The 23,527-nt window shown below is 40.8% G+C and overlaps 1 protein-coding gene across 1 annotated transcript in view; it reads right to left on the bottom strand.

The window, feature by feature from the left end:
• The window catches only part of jarid2 (jumonji and AT-rich interaction domain containing 2), a 249,129-nt gene extending 226,559 nt beyond the window's left edge, over nt 1-22,570 (bottom strand). Inside the window, exon 1 of the mRNA XM_008108814.3 lies at nt 21,958-22,570. Coding sequence (XP_008107021.2) covers nt 21,958-22,002 — 45 coding nt within the window. The 5' untranslated portion in view covers nt 22,003-22,570. The remainder of the gene's footprint in view (nt 1-21,957) is intronic.
• Between the last annotated feature and the right edge of the window lie 957 nt (nt 22,571-23,527).

Raw genomic sequence — 23,527 nt, 5'->3', positions numbered from 1 at the left:
TGCCTTCTCAGTATTATACTTAGCACTTTATTGACTATGTCAGCTGCGTAACTACCTCTCCCTGATGACTTTGACATATTTTGCACTTTGGCCAGATCCGTGAATTCATCTCTTGTTTTAACACTTTATTTTGTATATTGACATTTTATGACTGTTTTTATCGATGTTGATGTTTTATTGTTGAGTAATTTGCTTTATTGTTTTGCTTGCTTTTATATTGTTGTGTCTGGGCAAGGCCCCATGTAAGCCGCCCCGAGTCCCTTTGGGAAGATGGGGCGGGGTATAAGAATAAAGTTATTATTATATTATTATTAATGAAACTGACATGATGCTGAAGTTTAAAAAGTTGAAGACAAAACAGATGCAAAGGCAGCTGAGGTTCTCTCCACTTCTGTTTCCCATCAGCTAAAGACACTGATGTTTCACTTGTATATAAGATACTGATGAATGAAGAGTTTTTTCAAAAATTGTATATTAATCATTTGTTTTTTTCTTCTCAGAAGTCCTATGGATTGTCCCGTGCAAATAAAAAACCATGACAATCCAATTTCCATACCTGTTTAGTTCTCTTGCAGTCCATCTTAGGACTCTCAAGATGTTGTGAGGTGCTACTCTCAGACTCCTTCCACACTGGCTAGTGAGTCTGGAGGGCTACTATTGCCTATCATTGCAACAGGAATTTGTTGTGGTTACTGTGTGCCTTGAAATCATTTCCAACTTATGGTTGGCTGTAAGATAAACTTATCAAAGATCTTTCTTTGCAAGATTGATTCAGAAAAGGTTTGTCATTGCCTTCCTCAGCAGACAAGAGTGTGTGACTTGCCCAAAATCACCCAGTGGACTTCATGGCCAAGTGCAGTTTCAAACTCTAGTGTCCAGGATCAAAGTACTATAACAAGTTGGCTCACCAGATAATTTACAAAAAGGAATAGGCAGAGAAGAAAAAACAAATTATGGCATACAGTAGAGTCTCACTTATCCAACACTCGCTTATCCAACGTTCTGGATTATCCAACGCATTTTTGTAGTCAATGTTTTCAATATATCATGATATTTTGGTGCTAAATTCATAAATACAGTAATTACTCCATAGCATTACTGCGTATTGAACTACTTTTTCTGTCAAATTTGTTGTATAACATGATGTTTTGGTGCTTAATTTGTAAAATCATAACCTATTTTGATGTTTAATAGGCTTTTTCTCAATCTCTCCTTATTATCCAACATATTCGCTTATCCAACGTTCTGCCGGCCCGTTTATGTTGGATAAGTGAGACTCTACTGTATATGCACTTTCAATGGACAGTGCAGGGGACCCAAAGATCTCCCCACATCCCTGATATTCTCACTGGGAGGCAAAGGAAATCCCTTTCCAATGGCCCATGGTCTCTCAGTGAATGGCAGAGAACAGAATACATTTCCCTGAAGATCTGTCATATCAGAGCAACACACAATTAATCTCAAGGTCATACAGCTTTCAAGGCACAGCACAGTTCTCTCTTCCCGATTCGATGAATACAAGGTTTCAGCCACACAATATTTCTGCCACTAAGGATTAAATTTAAAAAACCCTTAAAATTGGTCAAAGCTTTTAAATTACTGCTCTTGTAGAAGAACTATTCTTCTAGTCAAGTAACTGCAATACATCAATGTTCCCAGCTGTCCATTCTGGCTGTTCAGATACATAAAACCTATGTTTTAATTATACCACAGTTCTCAGGGCTGCCCAAAGGCCACTGCTTCAAATGGAACTCGGCAATAGCCCCATCTGTCCGCATAGTCCAAGAGGGAAATCCTGCCTACCGATTAATTTGGTTATAATACCCCTTACAAAACAAAAATGAGAGCAAGAGCACAAACCCATGACATCTGACTTGATTTATAAGCCTGCTGTCTGTGCAGAAAATGTTGACACTTTTTAAAAAGCTTTAACATTTGATAACAATTAGTGTTTAGAGCCATCAATGCAAAATGTTATTTTAGGTAAGTGTATAAAATAATGAAGAAGAAGGAGAATGGAAAATCAAATCAAGAGAGCTAGGCCATATTTAAGATAAGTGAAATATAGGAAATACAAGACTGTCTGAATAGTACAACAACCTTACTGTAACTCTAGATCAGGCTAAAGCATCTTCTGCAGAGTCCACTGTAAACACGGCACAATGGATTTGTGTAAATGTCTAAAACAGTCATTGGATTATGTTCAGAAAACCTTTGCTGTTGCCAACTTCTCTGGGAACCCCAACATAAAGAGGACTCCATTTGGGGTTGGGACCCACCGTTTAAAAAGCCATGATCTAGATCAGTGGGTCCCCAAAGATTTTGGCCTACAACTCCCAGAAATCCCAGCCAGTTTACCAGCTGTTAGGATTTCTAAGAGTTGAAGGCCAAAACATCTGGGGATCCACAGGTTATGAACCACTGCTATAGATGACGTGTTTCAGAAATGCTCCATTTCAACAAATCTTCTAGAGACAGATCTTCTCAGAACAAGGAGCTTTGATGTTTTCACCTACATCTCCCTCAATCCCTTGCTAACAGTCAGGCTGAATTGGACTGATGGAAAGTATGAGAGCAAAATATATCAACGACCAAAGGTTACACACCCCTAATGCGGGTTTATTTCTGGGAATAATGTGCTGATGCATTTTTTTTTCAAAAGAGAGGCCTCCAAGCTACTCTCCTACATGAGCTGGTCAGATTCTAAGGGTGAGCAAAAATCATATATCACCCTGTTAAGCAATGGATAAAGAAACAACTTTCTCTTTTTGTTCTGGGTGAAGCACCAGGAGCACAGATTATTCTAAAAACCAAACAGTGTAAGATCTTGGGAGTAATATTTTAGAGTCAGGGTGGTGTAATGCTTTGAGAATTAGACTAATCTGAGAGACTGTTATGAATCCCCACACAGCCATGGAAACCTACAGAACTTGGGCAAGCTGCACTCTCTCCGCCTCAGAGGGATAATAAGCTTTGTTAATTACTTATAGGAAAGCAATGGAAACCCCCCAGTTGAACAAATCATCCTGGAAAAATCCTGGACGGGGTAACCATAAATTAGATGGGACATAAAGACATGCAACAACAAAACAAAAATGAGCAGGTGCATGCACCCCTTCATACTATTGTTTTATGCTTGAGACTTTCCTTATGGGTTGACACAACTTCTGCAATAAAACAAGCTTCATATGTGATGTCAACTTACTGCTTAGTGTGCAACTTGCTTCCTTCTCCAACATTTAAAGCACTTAAAATGTTTAAAATGGGAGGAATAAGCAGCAAGCAAAGTAACAACAAACTGCCTTCCTGTTTATTTCCTATTTATGCTATAAACACATCTTTAAAAATGTCAGGAACACAGAAATCTCAGAAACTAGCAGCATTATCCTCCCCTAACTTCAATAGCCTTCAACACTAACATGAAAGAGAGCCTTGTCAGATTCCCGTTCTTAATTCCCCATCAGAGTCAATCTGAAACATCACATACAACAGTCTATCTATGCACTCAAGACTATATCAGTGCTCATTTTGCAAGGAATGATATTAAGTCAAGCTCTGTCACCCTTGCAGAAATTCACTGGAAGGCTAACCACCCTTTGTCTAGCACAGAAATGGAAGGCATTTTCCTAAACTACAAACCTGAATTATTTAATGGCCATTCCAAATTAAAGATTAAATTGCCCCAGCATGTAAGCACTACTGATTGTAATAGGATTTGAATAGGCATAAATAGCTGAGACTGGGGGTATAACCCAGAGAACACAGCTCAGCACTTAAGCCTCACATATTTCAGTGGATTTCAAAGATGCAATCCTTACACAGGGGAAGTCTGCTTAAATCCTACTGATTTAAGCAGCCTAACTGCATGCAGGATTGTAGATTTGGATGTACCTTATTTCTGCTGGATTGCACTCCAGGACTGTAATTTTCAACATCTGGAGGCTTATTTTCCACTTTACGGCCTACATACCATGTCAAAACTACTATTGAGTTTTAACGGCAGGATTACAGGCAATGAAATCCAAAACTGTGATAAACTATGCATATGAAAAATACAGAGGGATGGCCCACACCTGCAGCTGCCAGCTGAGGAGCAAATTAAAAATAAAAAGCTGATATATTAATAGCTAGAGAAAGGCTAGAAGGTTGGCAAATGGGCACAGAATGATACTGTAAATATATGACACAGAAGCCTGGCAACATGAGGCAGACAGAGGACTCCAGGCAAGAGTCCCAGTGTTTTTGGAGCAAAGAGCTGGAAGTCTTGCAGAGGCAAATAAATAAATAAAAATCTCAACCCCCATGCAAAATGCCGTGACTTGCATTGTTAAGCAGCAATGTGTGAAGTGAATCAGTGTTTTTCTTTAATTAGTTGGAAGAAACTCTGTTTAGTCTCTGGCAACAAGAAGGGCAAATAGAGGAAGACATGGTCAGCATTATTTTTCAGAAAACACAAACACAGAAAGTCACCAATGTTAATAGAACAGGATTGTACCCATTTGACATGGAAACAAATTGCACAGTCTTATGGAGTTTCATAAATATACAATCACCCAAAAGAAACTGGCAAGAAATATATTTTTGATTCCCTAATTTCATCCTTAACTACGTAAATACATTAGGATCACAAGACATATATCTCACATTTTAAAAACCTAACACTTATTCAGTATCTTGTTTTTATAAAACTACAGCTTTTCTCAAGGAGTGTTTTTCAAAAAGTAATAATTCTATTTTAGACAATTAATCAGTTTTTTAAACTACAATTCACAGAATGCATTGGGGAGGAAGTAAACAGAGGCTACCATGATGGTTTTAATCAGTTCAAGCCTATAGTGCACACCAATGTTTATGGTTATTTTCTGTGAACACACTGAGACTAACAAAAATGAGTAACTAAAGATAGCAGCAAAAATAACGACTTAGCAGCAAAAGATAGCCCATCTCTGACTACAATTGTGGCAAAGCTATTAATTTGAGGGAATGTTATGGCAGCTTATAACCATTCCAAGAAAACTGTTCATAACAGACAGGAATCCAAAACAGTGAATTAAGATGGTGGAAGCTGGTAAAAATGGTCATATCTCTCTCCCACGATGATTGCCTCCCCTGCTTCAAAGCATCCTTCTGCGTCAAATTATTTGAAACCTCAAAATAAAACGGCAATGTTATAAAACAGCACGGATGCCTGCAGCATGTACATTGCACGTTGGAGGAGATTCTTCGACTTGGCCTCATTGCTTATGCATCGGGTAAAACAAACACTGACAGCTTTTTTGCATTTGTAAAGGCCCCCATAGCAGCTGTGGTGATCCCACCATAGAGCAATGAATTAAGCCTGAAATCCAGCTGGGTTTGAACAGAAGCCTCCTTTTTTCACCACAATGCAGTAAGACTATTATTGTTAACCTAGGCATTATTGCAAAATATTCCACATGACACTAACAGAGAGAGCTACACCCTACAAAATTAGCTCCACTAAGCATTTTTAATATGTTTATTAAAGAAAAATGATGGTACCGCCTAGGCTGACTGCAATTTTGAGATCAGAGGGATATGAATAGTAAAGTAGGTTATCTCAGTACACTGACCAGCTGAAAAAAGGTAATTTCAAACTCACAAATAAATACTATAGTCCTTTCACAATCTTACTGATATTCCAGGATCTTGGATATAACATGCTTTAAAAAATAAGACCAGAAAGACTCCCGATGAAAAGTCACTTCTGTGCAAAACTGCTATTCTCAAGATAATTTCGGCACTTCTTAAAAAGAAACACAAGCAGCAACAGCAGTATTCAGCAAGATGGGCATTCATTTTGTGCATTATACGAGAAGTGAATTTCCATTCTTGGCACATATGGAAAGAAAAGGACTGACAGTTATGCTAAAGGCAATCCACGCCGAGTACATTAATTTTTTAAAGGTCTAAGTAACTGGGCCTTCCGTCTTATTCAACCTGATATGAAATATTACCACCCAACACCTCTTCCCTTGTCCTCATGTAGAGACTGTCAAGAAAACTGTACATTATTGTGCTGAGAACGAGGCCAGCATGTAGGTTGCCTGGAATTAATAGGCAAGTGATCGCTCCAAATGGAGAGAGCTATTTAAGGTAGAACAGCACAACGCACACCGATGCATTTTAAGACACCTCTGTGGATCTGGAAGGAAAAGGCTCTATACCTCATCCTTCCTCCCACAGTCGACTTCTCAACATCAACACATCCCCTCCCAGAATAACTTTTCCTTAGAGGAAGCAGCTGTCAGGTTTCTGTTAAACACATGCACATGGAATATATAGCTGGAACAGAGGCAGTAAAATAACAAAAAAATTGCAGACTGCACTGGCATTTTTCAATCAAAAGAGTTTTCCTTTTTTTAGACATGTTGCTAGAAGCCATAGGATGACCCTAACCTATTTCAATACAAAATGGCCACCAGCAAAGAGCAATGCTATTCAAGGTGGTGGACTCCTAACCACTGCTAAACCATGGATTTCCAGTCCTTTGGAAGTTTCTGGAAAATAAATAATTGTAGTCAATAGATACTCATCTCTGGCACATCAGGAAAAAATGTTGGTCTCCCACATAGACTATTATTAGAAGCAGAATATTTAGTTTAATTTTGTAAAAAGCTTTTATACTCCATACCAATGTTGATGTTCTGTGTTCATTTATATTGTAAATTGATTTGTGTTCCAATGGCAAGAGAGACAAAATAAATTGTATACGTAAATGACGTATGTAAGACAGCTTATCTGCCTGATAATGAATGTCTGAACAGGGAAAGGGGAAGCAAGAGGAAGTGCCATGACTCAATTCTATGAAATCCTGAGAATTGTAGTTGCACAAGATCTTTATTCAAAGAATGCATGTGCCTCTCCAAATTACAACTCCCAGGATCCCATAGCATTGAGACATGGCAGCTGAAATAAGAGTCAAACTGCATTAATTCTGCAGTGTGGATAAACCCACAGAATGCTCAATACAGAGTATTCAAGGAGCTATAGTGGAATCACTATTAATAAGAACTGGGGCATGCTTGAAACACAAACATACCCTGAGATTAGTCAGATTTCAAAATTTATGCCACTGAATAAATAAATACAGTTTGTCGTATTATTCTAAAACATTTTTTTCTATTGTAAAGATTGTGGGGACCAATAAAACAAAGAGTCCCAATCAAGGGAGCTGTGTGGGAGATAAAATGAAGTCCAACCCCACATCTAAGAGATGTTTGCACTTTATATATAACATTAAAAGCAAGGAGTAAAGTATGGATTGTGGTCAGGATGCTCCTTGCTTTTACATTTCTCCTAACAAGTGTGTCCAGACAAGTCAGTTCTCTGAAGACAGGAAATCTAGTTAAGCCTGTATGTAACGATACTTAAATTGCCAAGTCACCGAATTAATGTTTTTCCTGCTCAATAACACAGAATAATCTTTCTCTGAAAGTTGTCTTCCTAAATCTAGTATCCACCAGAGACATAGGGTCTGTGTATTCCGTAGCTATGCCAGCTGGGAATGATGGGAATTGTAGCTCATTGTATCAAACGTAATTACATTGAGGAAGGCTTTCCTAAAGGAACGTAGGATGAAGAACAGCCTATTTCTATTTTTACTCAGTATTTTATTTATGCCCCAACACCTTATATGCTGGGATTCCTCTAGGTTTGTCATGGGACTCCAAACAAAAGAAATACATTATGCAAAAATATTTTAGTGTAGGAATTGCATTGCTATAGGAACAATACAATAGGCAGAATGCCACAGAGGATGAGTAAAATAAGCACCAAAAAATGGAAAGCAGCCAATGGAATCCACAGAAGAAACAAGAGACAAGCCTCAAGATGCTCAGAAGTTTGCTTACTGTAGAAAAGCCAGACATTTCCATCCATGTGTGCTGTCACAGTGTTCCACGTAAAAAAAATGATTTGAGTTCCCAATTCAGAAATTTCTGAAGATGGTTCTAAATAACACACATACACACCCTCCAATTATACCCAGTACAAAATGTGTTGGGCTTGTCTATCAACACATAACCAATACTGAGCACCCTGACATATACCTCTTCCCACAGAGGAGATGATGCTGTGGAATATTACATCTATATAGTAGCATCTCTTCCCCTTATAGGGTCTTCTTAGGGAGGTAAATCAAGGCTCATTCTAATCTGATCTTTCTCAATGGGGCCACCTATAAATACCGTGCCCCACAGCTCCCATGAGTCACAGCCTTCACAGTCGTTGGTCAGTGATGATGGGAACTGAAGGATAAAACATCTGGAGGGATCTACATTGAGGACAACTAATCTAGTTCAGCATGCTGATCCCTACAATGACCTGACAGATGTCTCTGGAAGCTTACAAGCACAGTATCTGCAATTGTACTTGTATTTATCACCAACATCAGGCACCCAAAGATTATAATGCTACCTGCTCCCAATGTCACTGTAAGGGAAGAGAGAGGAGATATTAAACAGCCACTGTGTATAAATAAAACTTACATTCTGTAATGAGGCCTTTATAAAATAAATTTTTTAAAAAATTATTTAAAAAAGTAATAATGTAGATAATTTTCCATGCAGGCTGAGAGCTGATTTACATATGCATTTGTCACTTGACACAGTGTGCCCGCAATGTGTGACTGTCTCCGCTTGTGGTGCTACCAAATGAGCCAAAGATTTCTGCCTCCTTTAAAATATCAGAGGCAGAAGTCACTTGTGGTCTGTTGGCAAAGCGATCAATGTGCCTCTCCAACCTGCTCCAAACTGTTACCTTGTTTTCTACTGAAAAGGAAGAATTTTGCCAGCCCTCCAGATGTTGTGTGACTACAAGTCCCAGCATTCCTGCCCATCAGTTATGCTGGCTAGGACTGATGGAAGTTGCAATCCAACAATACCTGGAGAACTGACTTGATTTCTACCCTATTGTACAGAAAGTACAGGAAAGGGGAACAATGACGGAGAGGAGAGGTAGACAGCTGTGTCCACCCATTTTAAAGGGACAGAAAAAGACACAAATATTTACTTGTCTCTGTGTGAAGTGCAACAGTATGTTGTACACATTCCAGTTATCACTTGCTGTGAGCCACTAGCCCACCCTGGAGCCTCACTCACTGTAAATTCAAAAGCTAAGAGAGATCCCTGGTTACATATCTCGCCCTGCCTTCCCTCCTTCCCTCTCACAGGCTGGAGTCAACCTTTGGAAGTAGCTGCTAAGAAGAAGAGATAGCAAACCCTTTTTGTTTTAACAAGATGATAAAGCATTAGGCTCTAAAAATGAAAATAGATATGGCAATGCTTAATATGGAGACATTCACAATAATTAAGGTATTATCACAGATGTTCCTGGGCAAAACTTTTGGATTCACTCTTCCAAGAAGGAACAAAACGCTGTAATACAGCGCCCTCAACTCCCATTTCAGTAAGACAACCTGTACTCAAGGTATCAGAAGTATCTATGGTCACTGAACAAGCAGAGGTCAGAATTACAGCCACTGGATCTGTATCAACTAAAGCATCCAAGGAAAGGGGGTGTCAATTATTTTGTCTGCAAAGTACTAGGGAAGTTGACTACAGCTGACTATTAGGTCATCTGGATTTTACTCTCTTGGGTCCATATATATGAAAGACCCCTGACCAATCAAAACAGCTCTGGTGGCTTGATCCAGCAGACGCCGTAGAGCTGTAGTTCTCAACCTGGGGTCCCCAGATGTTTTTGGCCTACAACTCCCAGAAATCCCAGCCATTTTACCAGCTGTTAGAATTTCTAGGAGTTGAAAGCCAAAAACATCTGGGGACCCCAGGTTGAGAACCACTGTCGTAGAGACAAGAGAATAAATTTGCCCTTGACTGTATTGCCACAGAGTAGGCCCACAGAGAAGTTCTATTCAAATGTATTCTGAGTTTTTTGCCAACATTGTTTAAGTTGCCTTCTCACTTGCTTCATCACCCCAGCTCCCTAGAAAACCAGGAGGGTAATTTGTTTTCTCTCTGTGGGAAGGGACAATCATTTCTCCATTCCAGAGGTTGGCTAGGACTTTTGGATCCCCTCTCAAGGCAGCAGGAAACTACAAGACTCCTTCCAGATCCATAATCCTCCCAGAACAGGCCACTCCAAATGGTCTTCCACCCCTACAAAGGTTCTAGGTCTGAATAACAACACTTTCCTTATTTGATTGTAAGCACTGCTCACAGAGAAACAAAATGTACATTTGAGCTAAAACAAACAATGTGCAAGGTATCAGCTGCATGTTCATTTCATGATAAGCGACAGTTTGCTGGTGTATGCAGGCCATCTGGTCTCACTGGGGCCCTCATTTTGAAAGTGTAGGTTAACAAAGCAAATAAAATCATAAGAGTTGGAAGAGACCACATGGGCCATCTATTCCAACGCTCTGCCATGCAGGAAAAGCACAATCAAAATAGAGAATGTGTAGCCGAATCCAGGGTTCAGTGAGATCATAAGCAAATTTAAAAAAACCCCACTAATTTAAAACTGGTTTACAATTCTAGCTGACTCTGTCACAATAAACTATAGTCCTGGGTTCTGCTACTGTGCTAAGGGAGTCTTCTTTGCTTCACTCACACAAAGTAGAAAATGGACAGCACAACAAGCAGTTGCACCTTCTCTACTGCGATGTAATTTGTCACTTTTTTGGCTTACTTTCTTTAATAAAGAAAATTAAAAATAACAACTTAAAGTATCTGAAAAATTTAGCACTGCAATCCTACCGCTATTTCCCTAAAAGTAAATCCCACCAAATGTGAAAAGACCAACTGGAAAGTTGACAGAGTTGAGACACTGTGAAACTATAATCCAAACATCTCACTTGTTACCCTTTAAACAAAATGGCTTCCATAGCACCTAATCACGTTTTATGAAACAACATACTCAATATCTTGCACAAACTAGCGTTTTTCACTATAACAATTTATAAAAAAACAGAAAGGAAAATGAGTATCATTCATTCTCTGACCATTCACAGCTTAGACTTCAGGAACATGAATATTATTTTCCCTTTCAAATAAGCAATCATACACCATTATGATCATCACCACCATCATCATTTGCAATTGTTCAGCTAGAAGAAAAGAGCACAGGAATTTTATGGCAATAGCTGTTGTGCTAAACTTCCTTAAAACTGTTTTAATTTGAGTATGATTTTTTCCCAGTTCAAACTTGGCTTGAATTCTGGGTTTGACACAGAAATATGAGCAGTCCTAATTTTTTTTCCTCAGCTGCAGTTCAACAAAGTTAATTGTCTTGGCACATATGTTGGGGCTGTAGAGTTATGCATGCTGTTCTCCATACTGAAAGCTCTGGCTTCCAATGCCAAACTCAATACATGACGTAGTTCAGGACCAAGACTGCATCAAGTACCTTAAAAATAGACACAGGTTATAGATTATGTAAAACAAAGTTCAGCTCCTTCTTAAATAAAAAAGAGAAAAGATATATAGTAATTCCTGAGAAAAGTCAAATAATATTTCAAGATAGCAGCAGATAAAAATCCATCAAAATAAGGAAAGCTCATAAAACCCTCAAGGCTAAGTAGCACCTGAGATATGCTTGATCAAGTAAGGTAAGAGAAAAAACTTGACTGCAACCTCCTTTACTTTTCAAGCAGTTCTGAATCACCAGGTAAGAAAAACAATTCCCCTGATTAGTAAATATTCCTGATCATTTCAAAGGACAAACAGTATAACCCTCAATCTCAGATTGAAATCTTAAGTACCCCTTTGCTAGGATTAAGCTTCAATAGAGGGACAGGTGGGATAGTGCTTGGCGTGTTGGAATTGGGTTTGAATTCCTGCTTGGCAATGGAAGCCCACCAGGTGATCTTGAGCAAGTCACACTCTCTGTCAATGGCAAATCTCTTCTCAACAAACCTTGTCAAGAAAACCATGCGAGAGGTTCACCTTAGGTAGAAAATGACATTAAGGCACACAACAAACTCTTCACTAAATTTATTTCCAAGTAATTATAAATAGAGATGTGCTGCAAACCTTGCAAGCAAAAAAAAAAACCCTTCTACACAATGTAAGATTGCCTGTACAGTCCATCAATATTACACACCCATACACAAACATATAATATTTAGACAGCTGGTGGATAGGACAGAGAAAGTCTACACAATAAAGAGTAATGACATTCAACTTTCATATAGTCATTAATACAGATACACATGGTTAAGAAGGAGCTGAACTTTGTTTTACATAAGTTGTAACCAGTGTCTATTTTTAAGGTACTTGAAGCAGTATTAGAAGATTTTTATGCATTTTAGTCCTGAACTACATCATGTATTGAGTTTGGGGCATACATACATACATACATATATATATATATATTACAAATTTGTTTTGAAATGCCACCTTACATTTATAGACCTAAGGAAAAAGGCTGGAAAAATATGTGGGACACTATTCAATGTGGCATGAAGCAAATTTTGAGCATATTCAATTTCTATTGTTACTAACAGAAGCAGTATAAAGACCCAACTGAAACCTACAACTGTGAATTATTTTAGATGTCTTGATTTGTAACTATGCATAAAAATGCTTTTTAAAAAACAATCCACAAATGTGTACCCAAAGGATTGGTTGGCCCCAACAACCTAAATGGCAACCTTTACATTCCAGACAATGTAAAAACAATTGATAGCGACAGAGGCTATCAAACCCTGGTAAGATTCACACACAACTCTTCCTGTAATAATTAACAGAGAGAACTTTTTTAAAAAGACCAATACTCTCCTTGGATGGCATACTGACATTGCAAAAGGAAGATCAGTACTGACAAGCTGTCCTTCAAGTCTTTGTCATTACTCATCTATTTAAATAAATCCAGATAAACCTGTCAAACAGACAACTGAAAAACACTCCCGAGAAATTAGCATAGTCACTTTCCAACCTTGAGACATCTCCTCATTCCTCAAATCCATGGATTAAAGGGTAAAAGGTATCCACCTTACACATGGGTTTCAATGAACTACTGAGTTTCAATTCAAGGTGTTTCTGGTTTATGGCAACCCGATCAGAGTTTTCTTGGCAAGATTGCTATTGTATTTTTTCTAAGGCTGAAAAAGTGTGACTTGCCTTAGGTCACCTAGGTTTCCAAGACTGAAAGGGATTCATTCTGGGAGTTGTAGTCTAACGCTTCAACTGCTGCACCAAAGATAGGACATTTACTATTCTGTTATCCACAGAATTCCTCTAAACAATATCATTAAATATTTGTTATCCTGCACTCTCACAAAAGCTCACTTCAGGTTCCAACATGACACATTAAAACAAGATTTATGCAACATCATAAAAGCTCAATTTAATCTTGGCAAATTCATAAACCTCAGCTCCCTAGGACCTGCATCCCACCCCCACCACCGCCAAGCTCCACATGTTGAATGAATGCAAGAAAATACTAAGTACGTAATGCAAGAACAAATATTGTCTAACAGACTTTGGAAGGGCATGAATCTTGGCTCAAATTTTGAAGATTAGCCCTCAGTGAGCTGCATCTCAAAGGTAAAATGAAACACCTCTGCAGCAACCATTGCAAGAAGGAGTTCTGTCCAAGATTTTGCATAGCAATGCCTGACTTCTCTGAGCCACATATTGAATCAACAGTGGCTCATGCAGTCATGTGACTCTGCACTTTTTAATTATTTCTGCATCTGTGGCCCCTTCTACAAGGCCATATAATCCATATTATCAAAGCAGATAATCCACATTATCTGTATGAACTGGATTATATGAGTCTACACTATCATATAATCCAGCTCAAACCAGATAATCTGGATTTTATATGGCAGTGTAAAAGGGGACTTCGTCTTTCCCCATATACCTTCACAGCTTGCTCTTCTCCAGAAAGCTGTGAAATAAATTTGACTGAAGAGTATTAAAATGGGTCTACTCTAGACCCATGTGTAAGCCTAGAAATTTGATTCAAAATATCAACCCTAAAAACCTGGGTTGAGGCCAATTTAAGTACTCTGATCAAAAAGGTACCATGCCCTTCTCTGAATAGAGCAGTAAGGGGCAAGTGATTACTCCATCCTCAGAAAACCTTTTAAAAAGCAATGATCCCTTTTGTTATCTATGCCATGATGCCATTTCTGAACTTTTTGAATGCCTGGGTAGGAAAATGGTGAACAGGGCAGCCTGAGATGGCATTGGTGCTGTCCACTCTTTGTGGAATGACCCTTGTCTTATTCACAGATCATATCCACAATTTTGGCTCTCAACTTATATATGATGTCAACTTATACATGAGTATATACGGTAAATAACATAAGTTTCATGTCTGAGTTGTCATCCTGAACCCAGGTTGGTTAGACTCCAGTGCTTTCCCATCACTATATTCAAACTGCCTCTCACATCACCCCAGGCAAAGTAAGAAAAAATGCTCCAATTATAGATAGAAATGTGACTTTAAAACAACATACTGTAAAAACAATGCAATAAAAAGAACTTGTGAAAGTTGCGACTCTAGAGCATCAAGAACCACTAGGTTTCAGTCTGAGGTGAAACCGGTTAGAAAAATAAAGTGCCCTCCAAATTTAAGGCATGATCAAACTACTGTACTTAATTCAAGAGAATGCTTGGGAAATAAAGCATGGAAGACAGCAGTTTGCTTAATTAACTTTAGTTCATTAAGTAGTAGCAGTATAGAAACGTTTATTTAGTCCTTGATCATATTTTTAGAAAAAGGCTATACAAACAAATACGCAGTAATAATAATAGCTAGTCATACTGATACTAATTTTGTACTGGGGATCAGTTTTATACAGTTAAAATTTATTAAAATCACAGGTCTAGTTGATAAACTTGTTAAAACAGAAAAAAATATGATGTACACAAGTACTGAAAGAAATGTCACTTGCCAATCATAGGACAGCAAATAATGAATTATGAGAACTATCACTGGTAATGTCTGTAATCATAATATTATCTCTATTTAAAATGCATGTGATTTTTCTAAAACTCCATTTCAGATGGCTTTGTATGTTGTGGCAATTGCTACACAGCTCTGTCTTCCAATTTCTGCTTTAGTAGAAAATATTATCGCTTTCATTTGACAAAACAGCTTATGTGCATGCCAACATCATCATATAGTATATTAGTCACCAATATATCACATGTCCAACTTCAAATCAATACGTACAGAAAAGAATCCTAAGACTGGCATCAGAAGCAAATACATTAAGACAAGGATCCTATAAAGGTTGAGTGACCCTAATCTGAAATACCTGAAACAAGAAGTGTTTCACATACTTTCGGATTTTGGAATAGCTATATTTCTATACTATATGTACACATATCTTGGAGAGGAGAGCCAAGAATAAACACAAAACTCATTGATGTTTCATGTTAACCTTCTATACACAGTCTGAAGGTAAATGTATTCATCTTTTTTTAATCACTTTGTGTATGAAACAATATTTGTGCACATTGAACCATCAAAAAACAAAGGTGTCACTAGCTAAGCCACCCACATGGATGATTCTGGAGTATTTTGTATTTCAAACTGTACTACCTTTCCTGGGTGTAAGTCCCAAGGAACATATAAGATTGGGTTGCTGTGAAGTGTTGGAAACTAGGCAAGTGGGGTTTATATATCATACACCTCACAACCTCTGAGGATGCCTGCAATAGTTGTGGCCGAAACATTAGGAGAGAATGCTTCTGGAACATGGCCAAACAGCCCAGAAAACTCACAGCAACCCAGTGATTCTGGCCATGAATGCCTTTGACAACACAACATATAAGATTGTAGTGCGATCCTATAGACATTCCTTATTGGGGAGTGACTCTGCTGAGAAATTAGCTAGGCAACTGCATGGGCTCAATACACAAACTGCCTGCACAGGAACAGCATGACATTCTGGGCAGTGATGCCAATGAGTTATTTGTTTTGAAACTACAGGGCTAAATACAGCAATGAATGCATGCAAAACATTCTACTAGTGCTCCTTGATGCTCCAAATACTCTCATAATGAAATGCTTCTCATATGCTAGGCACATTGATTCAAAATGGCAAAATCCTCAAAACAGATGTGGCAATTTTGAATAAAACATTTAAGTGTGTGCAGCAGGAATGTGTCAAAAGAATCTAAAGAAAAGTGATCTTAGGAGGATGCTGGAATTTAACTCATAACAGCAGAAAAGAGAGCTCAGAGATTTGAAGAGTATGATCACGTCTGGTCCTAAAACATACACCGCAACATTTTGGTGGGTGAGTAAACCATGACGAACATTTCTTTGCCACGATGATGCACTACTTTGCAGTGGGTAGATGATGAGAAAATCAGCTTGAAGAACCAGAACACTTTTCATGTGTCTAGCCAGAGTGTGTGTCTAATACAAGCATACAGAAACCAACTGGAACTCCCCCCCCCCCCTTCATGGGAAAGTTACTTTCTCAACACCAACCTCCGCAGCAGACAGGAAGCAGCTTAACCTAACCAGGTCAAAGAGCCAGAAGGGCCCCAGGCTTTACCTCATGGAAAAGTGTGAGTACAGAAGGAAGAAAGGGAAGTGTTGGAGATGTGCAAACACTTGCTACACCTGTTTGCCTCACCCAGCGGCTCCCAACCTTTGGTCCTCCAGGATTTCAGCTCCTAGAATTCCTGACAGTTGCTCAAGCTGAAAGTTGAAGACCCAGATGCATCTACACTGTGGAATGAATGCAGTTTGACACACTTTAAATGCTCAGTGCTATGGAATCCTGGGATTTGTAGTCTGGCATCAGCACCTCTCAGCAGAGAAGGTTAAAGGCACTGAAAAACATAACTCCCAAGATTCCATAACATTGAGCCATGGCAGTTAAAACAGTGTCAAACTGCATTAATTCCACCCTGAGTCAGAAGCAGAAGTGGGGCAGCTCAGCCTTTGAATCCAGAACTGCAGAATTTCTAATCTGCCTTCCCGTATTTTCCCAGCTGGCTACTTCTCCTTTCTCTTAAGGCCGTGGTTCCCAACCTTTGGGCCTCCAGGTGTTTGGGACTTCAACTCCCACAGTTCCTCACAGTTGGTAAACTGGCTGGGATTTCTGGGAGTTGAATATGAAAACACCCGGAGGCCCAAAGTTTGGGAACCACTGTCCTAAAGTCTTCATAGGTCACCTTTCCAGCTTTTGGACAGTTCTAAAAGATTAAAACAGAGCGTTTCCAAACATATCATGTTGCTGACACACTTTTAAGACATGCATCATTTTGTGACACAGTAATTCGGTGTTAGTAGCAAATTAGGGGTTAAACCAGCCCTTTATAAGCGATATAGACACATACTTAAGTTGTAATAACAAAATGCATGGGGACACAAAAGCTCCCGTGAAAGCCTTCCATTTATATTTTTAATAAATAGATGTATTGCTTATTTCACAAAGATTCTTGTTATGTTCGTACGCACTTCTACACACTTCAGTGTCGATACAATACAGAATTTGGAAAGCTCTGGGTTAAAATGTTCCCCAAGGCTGGGTTGGGGTGAGTTTTCCGGGCTGTTATGGCCATGTTCCAGAAGCATTCTCTCCTGACGTTTCACCCACATTTATGGCAGGCATCCTCAGAGGTTGTGGGGTCTGTTGAATATGTTTGTAGAGAGCCCAGGTTGGGAGAAAGAACTCTTCTCTGTTGGAAGCAGGTGTGAATGTTACAATTGGCTACCTTGATTAGCACTAAATAGTCTTTTAGCTTCACGGTCTGTCTGCTTCCTGCCTGGGGGGAATCCTTTGTTGGGCTGTGTTATCTGGCCCTGCTTGTTTCCTGTCTGGAATTCCTCTGTTTTCTGAGTGTTGTTTTTTATTTGCTGTCCTGATTTTAGAGTTTTTCAATACTAGTATCCAGATTTTGTTCATTTTCGTGGTTTCCTACTTTCTGCTGAAATTGTCCACATGCTTGTGGCTTTCAATGGCTGTTAGGAATTACAGGAGTTGAAGTCTACACCCAGAGGGCCAAAGTTTGCCTATGCTTGATCTACACACTGCAGTGTCAACACAACAGAGTTTGGAAAGTTCTAGGTTAAATTGTTCACCAAGGTTGTTATCAGAAGCTATAGCCATTGTAAAAACTACAGCTCCCAGGATCCCATAGCATTGCGACATGGCAGTTCAAGTGGTGTCGAACTGCATTAATTCCACAATGTAGATCCAAAGGTGACCTTGCCAGAAAGGCCTATTTCTACCTCCTTGGCATCCCCATCCCCTTTTTGGCTCCCTCACACACGTACACAATCCTAGGCCCACCCCCGCGGCTGACGTCACGGAGGAGTGGGAGGGGGACTTCGGGACGTTGAGGGAGCGAGCCCGGGCCCTTCCCTTTGTGACGTCACGAAGAACAACAAGGAACCCGGCCGGGCTGCGCGAGCGAACGAGTGGCCGAGAACCCGGGGGCTCGCGCTGTCAATTGCGCTTAACCTGTTGCTGCGCCTTGCAAAAGGGATTGAGGCTGCAAACCGCGCCGCGGGAAACTGCAGGAGGGTGCTGAGCAGCCAAGGGCAGCAGCCATGCTTGTCACCGCACTGCAACGGCAAGGCAGACAGAGACCCCGAATTTCCCCCTCCTCCTCTTCCTCCTGCAGCCGCTCTTCCTCCTCCCATTATATCCCCCCCCCCTTTCAACTCAATCCAAAACTTGCATGAGTACACTACCCTCCGTAGAGACGTTTGCCTCGCCTTTTTTCAGCCAAAACGAGGCGAAGGAGTGGCACTGATTCTACCCGTCCCTCCCATAAGCTGCAAGAGCAGAGTTGCATTGTTCACTCGGAACAGGCGTAGCTTAAAACAGATTCATTAAATTATCATTATATTATTATTTAACGGATGCCAAGAATGTCTATTTTCATCGCACACGTTCATCCGACCCACTTCCTGCATCAACAGTCCCCTTCGGACCAAAAATACTTTAAAGTTAAGCTGCTGGAGAGCCTGTCTTCCTCTGCAATGCGGATGTGTGTGTGTCTGTGTGTTTTTTAATTCCTAAACTCGGAACAGAAACGCTTCTAATTCCAATTTTGGTTTGTCAAATAACCAGAGAAAGGCATCCAAAGTTTATGATGGCATTATGGGGCAAAACATGACAAAACAGGCACACAAAAACCCACAACAGAACACGCTCCTTTTTCAAAGGACATATTGTGCCCAACTTTGGCCTTTCAGTGCCCTTCTACACAGCCACATAACCCAGCACATCAAGGCTAAAAAACCCACATTATCTGCTTTGAACTGGGTTATGTGGCAGTGTGACTCGGGGCCTTTCCACACAGCCATATAACCCAGAATATCAAGGCAGAAAATCTCACAATATCTGCTTTGAACTGGAATATATAGCAATGTGGATTCAGGGCCCTTCCACACAGCCATATAACCTAGAATATCAAGGCAGAAAATCCCACAATATATGCTTTGAACTGGGTTATATGGCAGTGTGGACTCAGGGCCCTTCCACATAGCCATATATCCCAGAATATCATGGCTAAAAATCCACAATATATGCTTTGAACTGGAATATATGGCAGTGTACACTCAGGACCTTTCCACACAGCCGTATAAACCAGAAGATCAAGGCAGGAAATCCCACACTATCTGCTTTGAACTGGGTTATCTGAGTCCACACTGCCATATATTCCAGTTCAAAGCAGATAATGTGGGGGTTTATTCGGCTGTGTGGAAGGGGCCTCACTCCTTTTTCACCCTGAAAAAACTCTTTCCATTCCTCGATTTGTACAGCACCAAATGTATAGAACAAACCCCCAAATAGCTGCCTGGAGGCATAAAATATATAATTCAGTTCTCTTTTTTGCACCTTTATACAATTATAAAGAGATTAGGTTACACACACCATGAGGCTGAACGCGAAAGCGAGTTCTCCATTGAAGGCACAAAGCTCCAAAACTCCGAGCCATTTTTTATTTATTTATTTTTGCTTCCAATACTAAAAGCCAGGCCTGGCCAACACATTCCTGGCAAGGTTTGCACAGCCTAAGAAGCCAATGAACCAACGAACGAACATACACGCTGGAAAGAACTACAAATCCCAGGCATTATAGCCACTACGAGTTCACATTGGGGCCCTTTAATAACGAGGCTATTTGCAAACTATGAGAAATGTTGCATCTCCTCCTTCAAGATTACGATTGTGTCATTTGAGGTCAATTTATTCGATTGAGGAATCGCTTGCAGGGATCTTGCATGCCAATGTTGAGACCTGGGTTACTGTGAGTTTTCCAGGCTGTATGGCCATGTTCCAGAAGCACTCTCTCCTGACATTTTGCCCACATCTACAGCAGGCATTCTCAGAGGTTGTGAGGTCTGTTGGAAACTAGTCAAGTGGGGTTTATATATCTGTGGAATCTCCAGGGTGGGAGAAAGAACTCTTGTCTGTTGGAGGCAAATGTGAATGTTGCAATTAATCACCTTGATTAGCATTGAAAAGCCTTGCAGCGTCGAGGCCTGGCTGATTCCTGCCTGGAGGAATCCTTTGTTGGGAGGTGTTAGCTAGCCCTGATTATTTCCTGCCTTCCTGCCATCTGAGTGTTGTCCTTTATTTACTGTCCTGATTTTAGAGGTTTTTTTAATACTAGTGGCCAGATTTTGTTCATTTTCATGGTTTCCTCCGTTCTGTGGATTTCAATGGTTTCCCTAACATGGCAGTTGTTGGAGCGGTCCATCATTTCTGTGTTCTCAAATAATATGTTGTGTCCAGGTTGGTTCATCAAGTGCTCTGCTATGTATAGCTGACTTCTCTGGTTGAGTTAGTCTGCAAAGTCTATTGTATACCATGCAGCTGTGAACAGGTCTACATAGGGACCACCAAACACAGCATTACCCAAACACGAATCAAGGAACACGAAAGGCACTGCAGACTAATTCAACCAGAGAAGTCAGCCATTGCAGAGCACTGGATGAACCAACCTGGACACAACATACTATTTGAGAACACAAAAATGCTGGATCACTCTAACAACCACCATTTCAGACTACACAGAGAAGCCACTGAAATCCAGAAGCATGTGGACAATTTCAACAGAAAGGAGGAAACCATGAAAATGAACAAAATGTGGTTACCGGTATTTTAAAAACTCTAAAATCAGGAGAGTAAATAAAGAACAACACTCCGGAAACAGAGGAATTCCAGACATGAAACAATCAGGGCCAGCTAACACATCCCAACAAAGGATTGCCCCAGGCAGGAATCAGCCGGGCCTTGAATCTGCAAGGCTATCAAATGCTAATCAAGCTGGCCAGTTGCACCATTCACACATGCCTCAAAAAGAGAAGAGTTCTTTCTCGCACCCTGGACATTCCACAGATATAGAAACCCCACTTCGACTGCCATGGATGTGGGTGAAACGTCAGGAGAGAATGTTTCTGGAACATGGCCATACAGCCCAGAAAACTCACAGCCGCCCAGGGCCCCTCCACACAGTCATATAACCCAGAATATCTAGGCAGAAAATTCCCACAAATATCTGCTTTGAACTGGTTTAGCTGAGTCCACACTGCCATATATTCCCGTTCAAAGCAGATAATGTGGGGTTTTATTCAACTGTGTGGAAGGGGCGCTAGGGCCTTTCCACACAGCCCTATACACCAGAATATTATGGCAGAAAATCTCACATTATCTGAGTGTGGACTCAGATAACCCATTTCAAAGCAGATATTGTGGGATTTTCTACCTTGATATTCTGGGATATAGGGTTGTGTGCGCCATATATTCCAGTTCAAAGCAGATTTTGTGGGATTTCCTTCCTTGATATTCTGGGATATAGGGCTGTGTGGATAGGCCCCCAGTGATTCCGGCCACGAAAGCCTTCGACAACACAATGTGGAGACCTTTTGGAAAAGAGATCCGTTTCAATCCCCCTTCCCTCCCTCAACTTGACATTCACCGACATTTCCCAAACACCAACACACAAAATATCAATGAACACAGCCTTGTACAACGTCCACACTTACGTATTTCTTTTGAATTATATTCCTCTTGGGTCTTTCTTTGCTCATTCTGAGATCCAGATCGCGGTTGCAAAGGGGGACAATTGCTTCATGAATTTGTGTGTGTGTCGGAAGGGGCAGAAAAAAAGATCCTCACTGTGTGTGTGTATTTAAATAGATTTTTTTTCCTTCTTGTTCCCCGTCGTTGTTTTCTTGTTTGTAGTGGTTCCTTGTAATCCGGTGTTTCCCTTCGCACACAATGCAAACCAATAAATCCGAAAGAGGTGGGACGAGAAAAAAAGAGACCAAGCACCAAAAATATATATATAGAGATCACTTCGAGAGAAACATCGCTGGAAATTACACACAAAACACACACAAAAAAGCACCGTTTTCGCTCCTTTCCCCAAAAGCGATCCTTATAGGCCTTGAAGGTGTAGTTTTACATCTTGAGGGGGAGAAAAAAGGGGGGAAATTGGGAGGGAAATTGATTTTTTTCCCCTCAAGGCTAGAAGTCACGTTTCTCTTGCTGCAGAGCAGACAACTCGGTAGGTAGGTAGAGAGACTGAGTCTCCTTCTTCCTCGAGACAGAGAGACACAGCCAATGAGAGCGAGCTGCTGCTGCTGCTGCTTCTTCTCCCCAGATAGAAATGGCTCGATTTCTATTTGGGAATATATATATATGTATATATTAAATATCAGGAAGGTATGAAGGGATCCAGAGCAAGGAGAGAAGGAGAAGGCTTCAGGGATCCTTCAGCGTGCCATCCGCCACCAGAGAAAGAACAATATTATAGAAAAAATAATATTAAAAATCGACAACCAAGGCGTCTGGTGCCCATCCAACGGCGACGGCGGCGAATGGGAGGACAATCCCAGCCTCTCCTCCTCCTCCTCCTTTCTGTCTCTGCAAAAAAAAATCCCCTCAGATTGTCCTCCTCGTCCTCTTGCTACATCTCCTCAGAAGCAGCACCGCGAGGATTTCGAAGGAGAAGCAAGCCAGCAAGCAAGGAGAAGCAGCAGCAGCAGGAAGCAAGCAAGCCAAGCAAGCGGCGCCTCGGAATCGCCCTCTCTCCTGCTCTCGCTCGCTCGCTCGCTGGGAAAGTTGTAGTCCCCTTCGCTACAAAATGGCTACAAGGGCTCGGAACTGCAAATCCCAGCCTGCGCGGCGGCAGAGGCGAACATCATCCGCGACCTGATTGGGCGCCGGCGGAGGGATTGTCCTCGAGGCACCTTTCTTTCACCTCAGGCCCCGCCCACTCTGGGAACGAGAACGCCGGCCGCGGCGCCGCGCCGCGCGGAGGACGGGCACGAGGCTTCCCCTTTTTTTGCGCGAGAGCCCCCCCCCCCCCAAACATTTTTTTTCCAGCACGCGCGCGCTCTCTCTGAGCTCAAGGCAGGGGAAGGAGGGAGGGAGGGGAAGGCTGTCACGTGTGACAATAATAATCGTAATACTGTAATAATAATACAGCAGACATCTTTTTCCCGGTTGGGTCATAGAATCACAGGGTTAAAAGAGACCCCTTCCCCCAAAGGGCCATCCAGGCCAACCCCCCCGCCCCCCATTCAACCAGACAGGAATACAACAGGAATC

The sequence above is a fragment of the Anolis carolinensis genome, chromosome 4 (genome assembly GCF_035594765.1).
Source record: "Anolis carolinensis isolate JA03-04 chromosome 4, rAnoCar3.1.pri, whole genome shotgun sequence".
Taxonomy (NCBI): domain Eukaryota; kingdom Metazoa; phylum Chordata; class Lepidosauria; order Squamata; family Dactyloidae; genus Anolis; species Anolis carolinensis.
The sequence above is the reverse complement of the archived record's forward strand: the minus strand, read 5'-3'. Positions and strand labels throughout refer to the sequence as shown.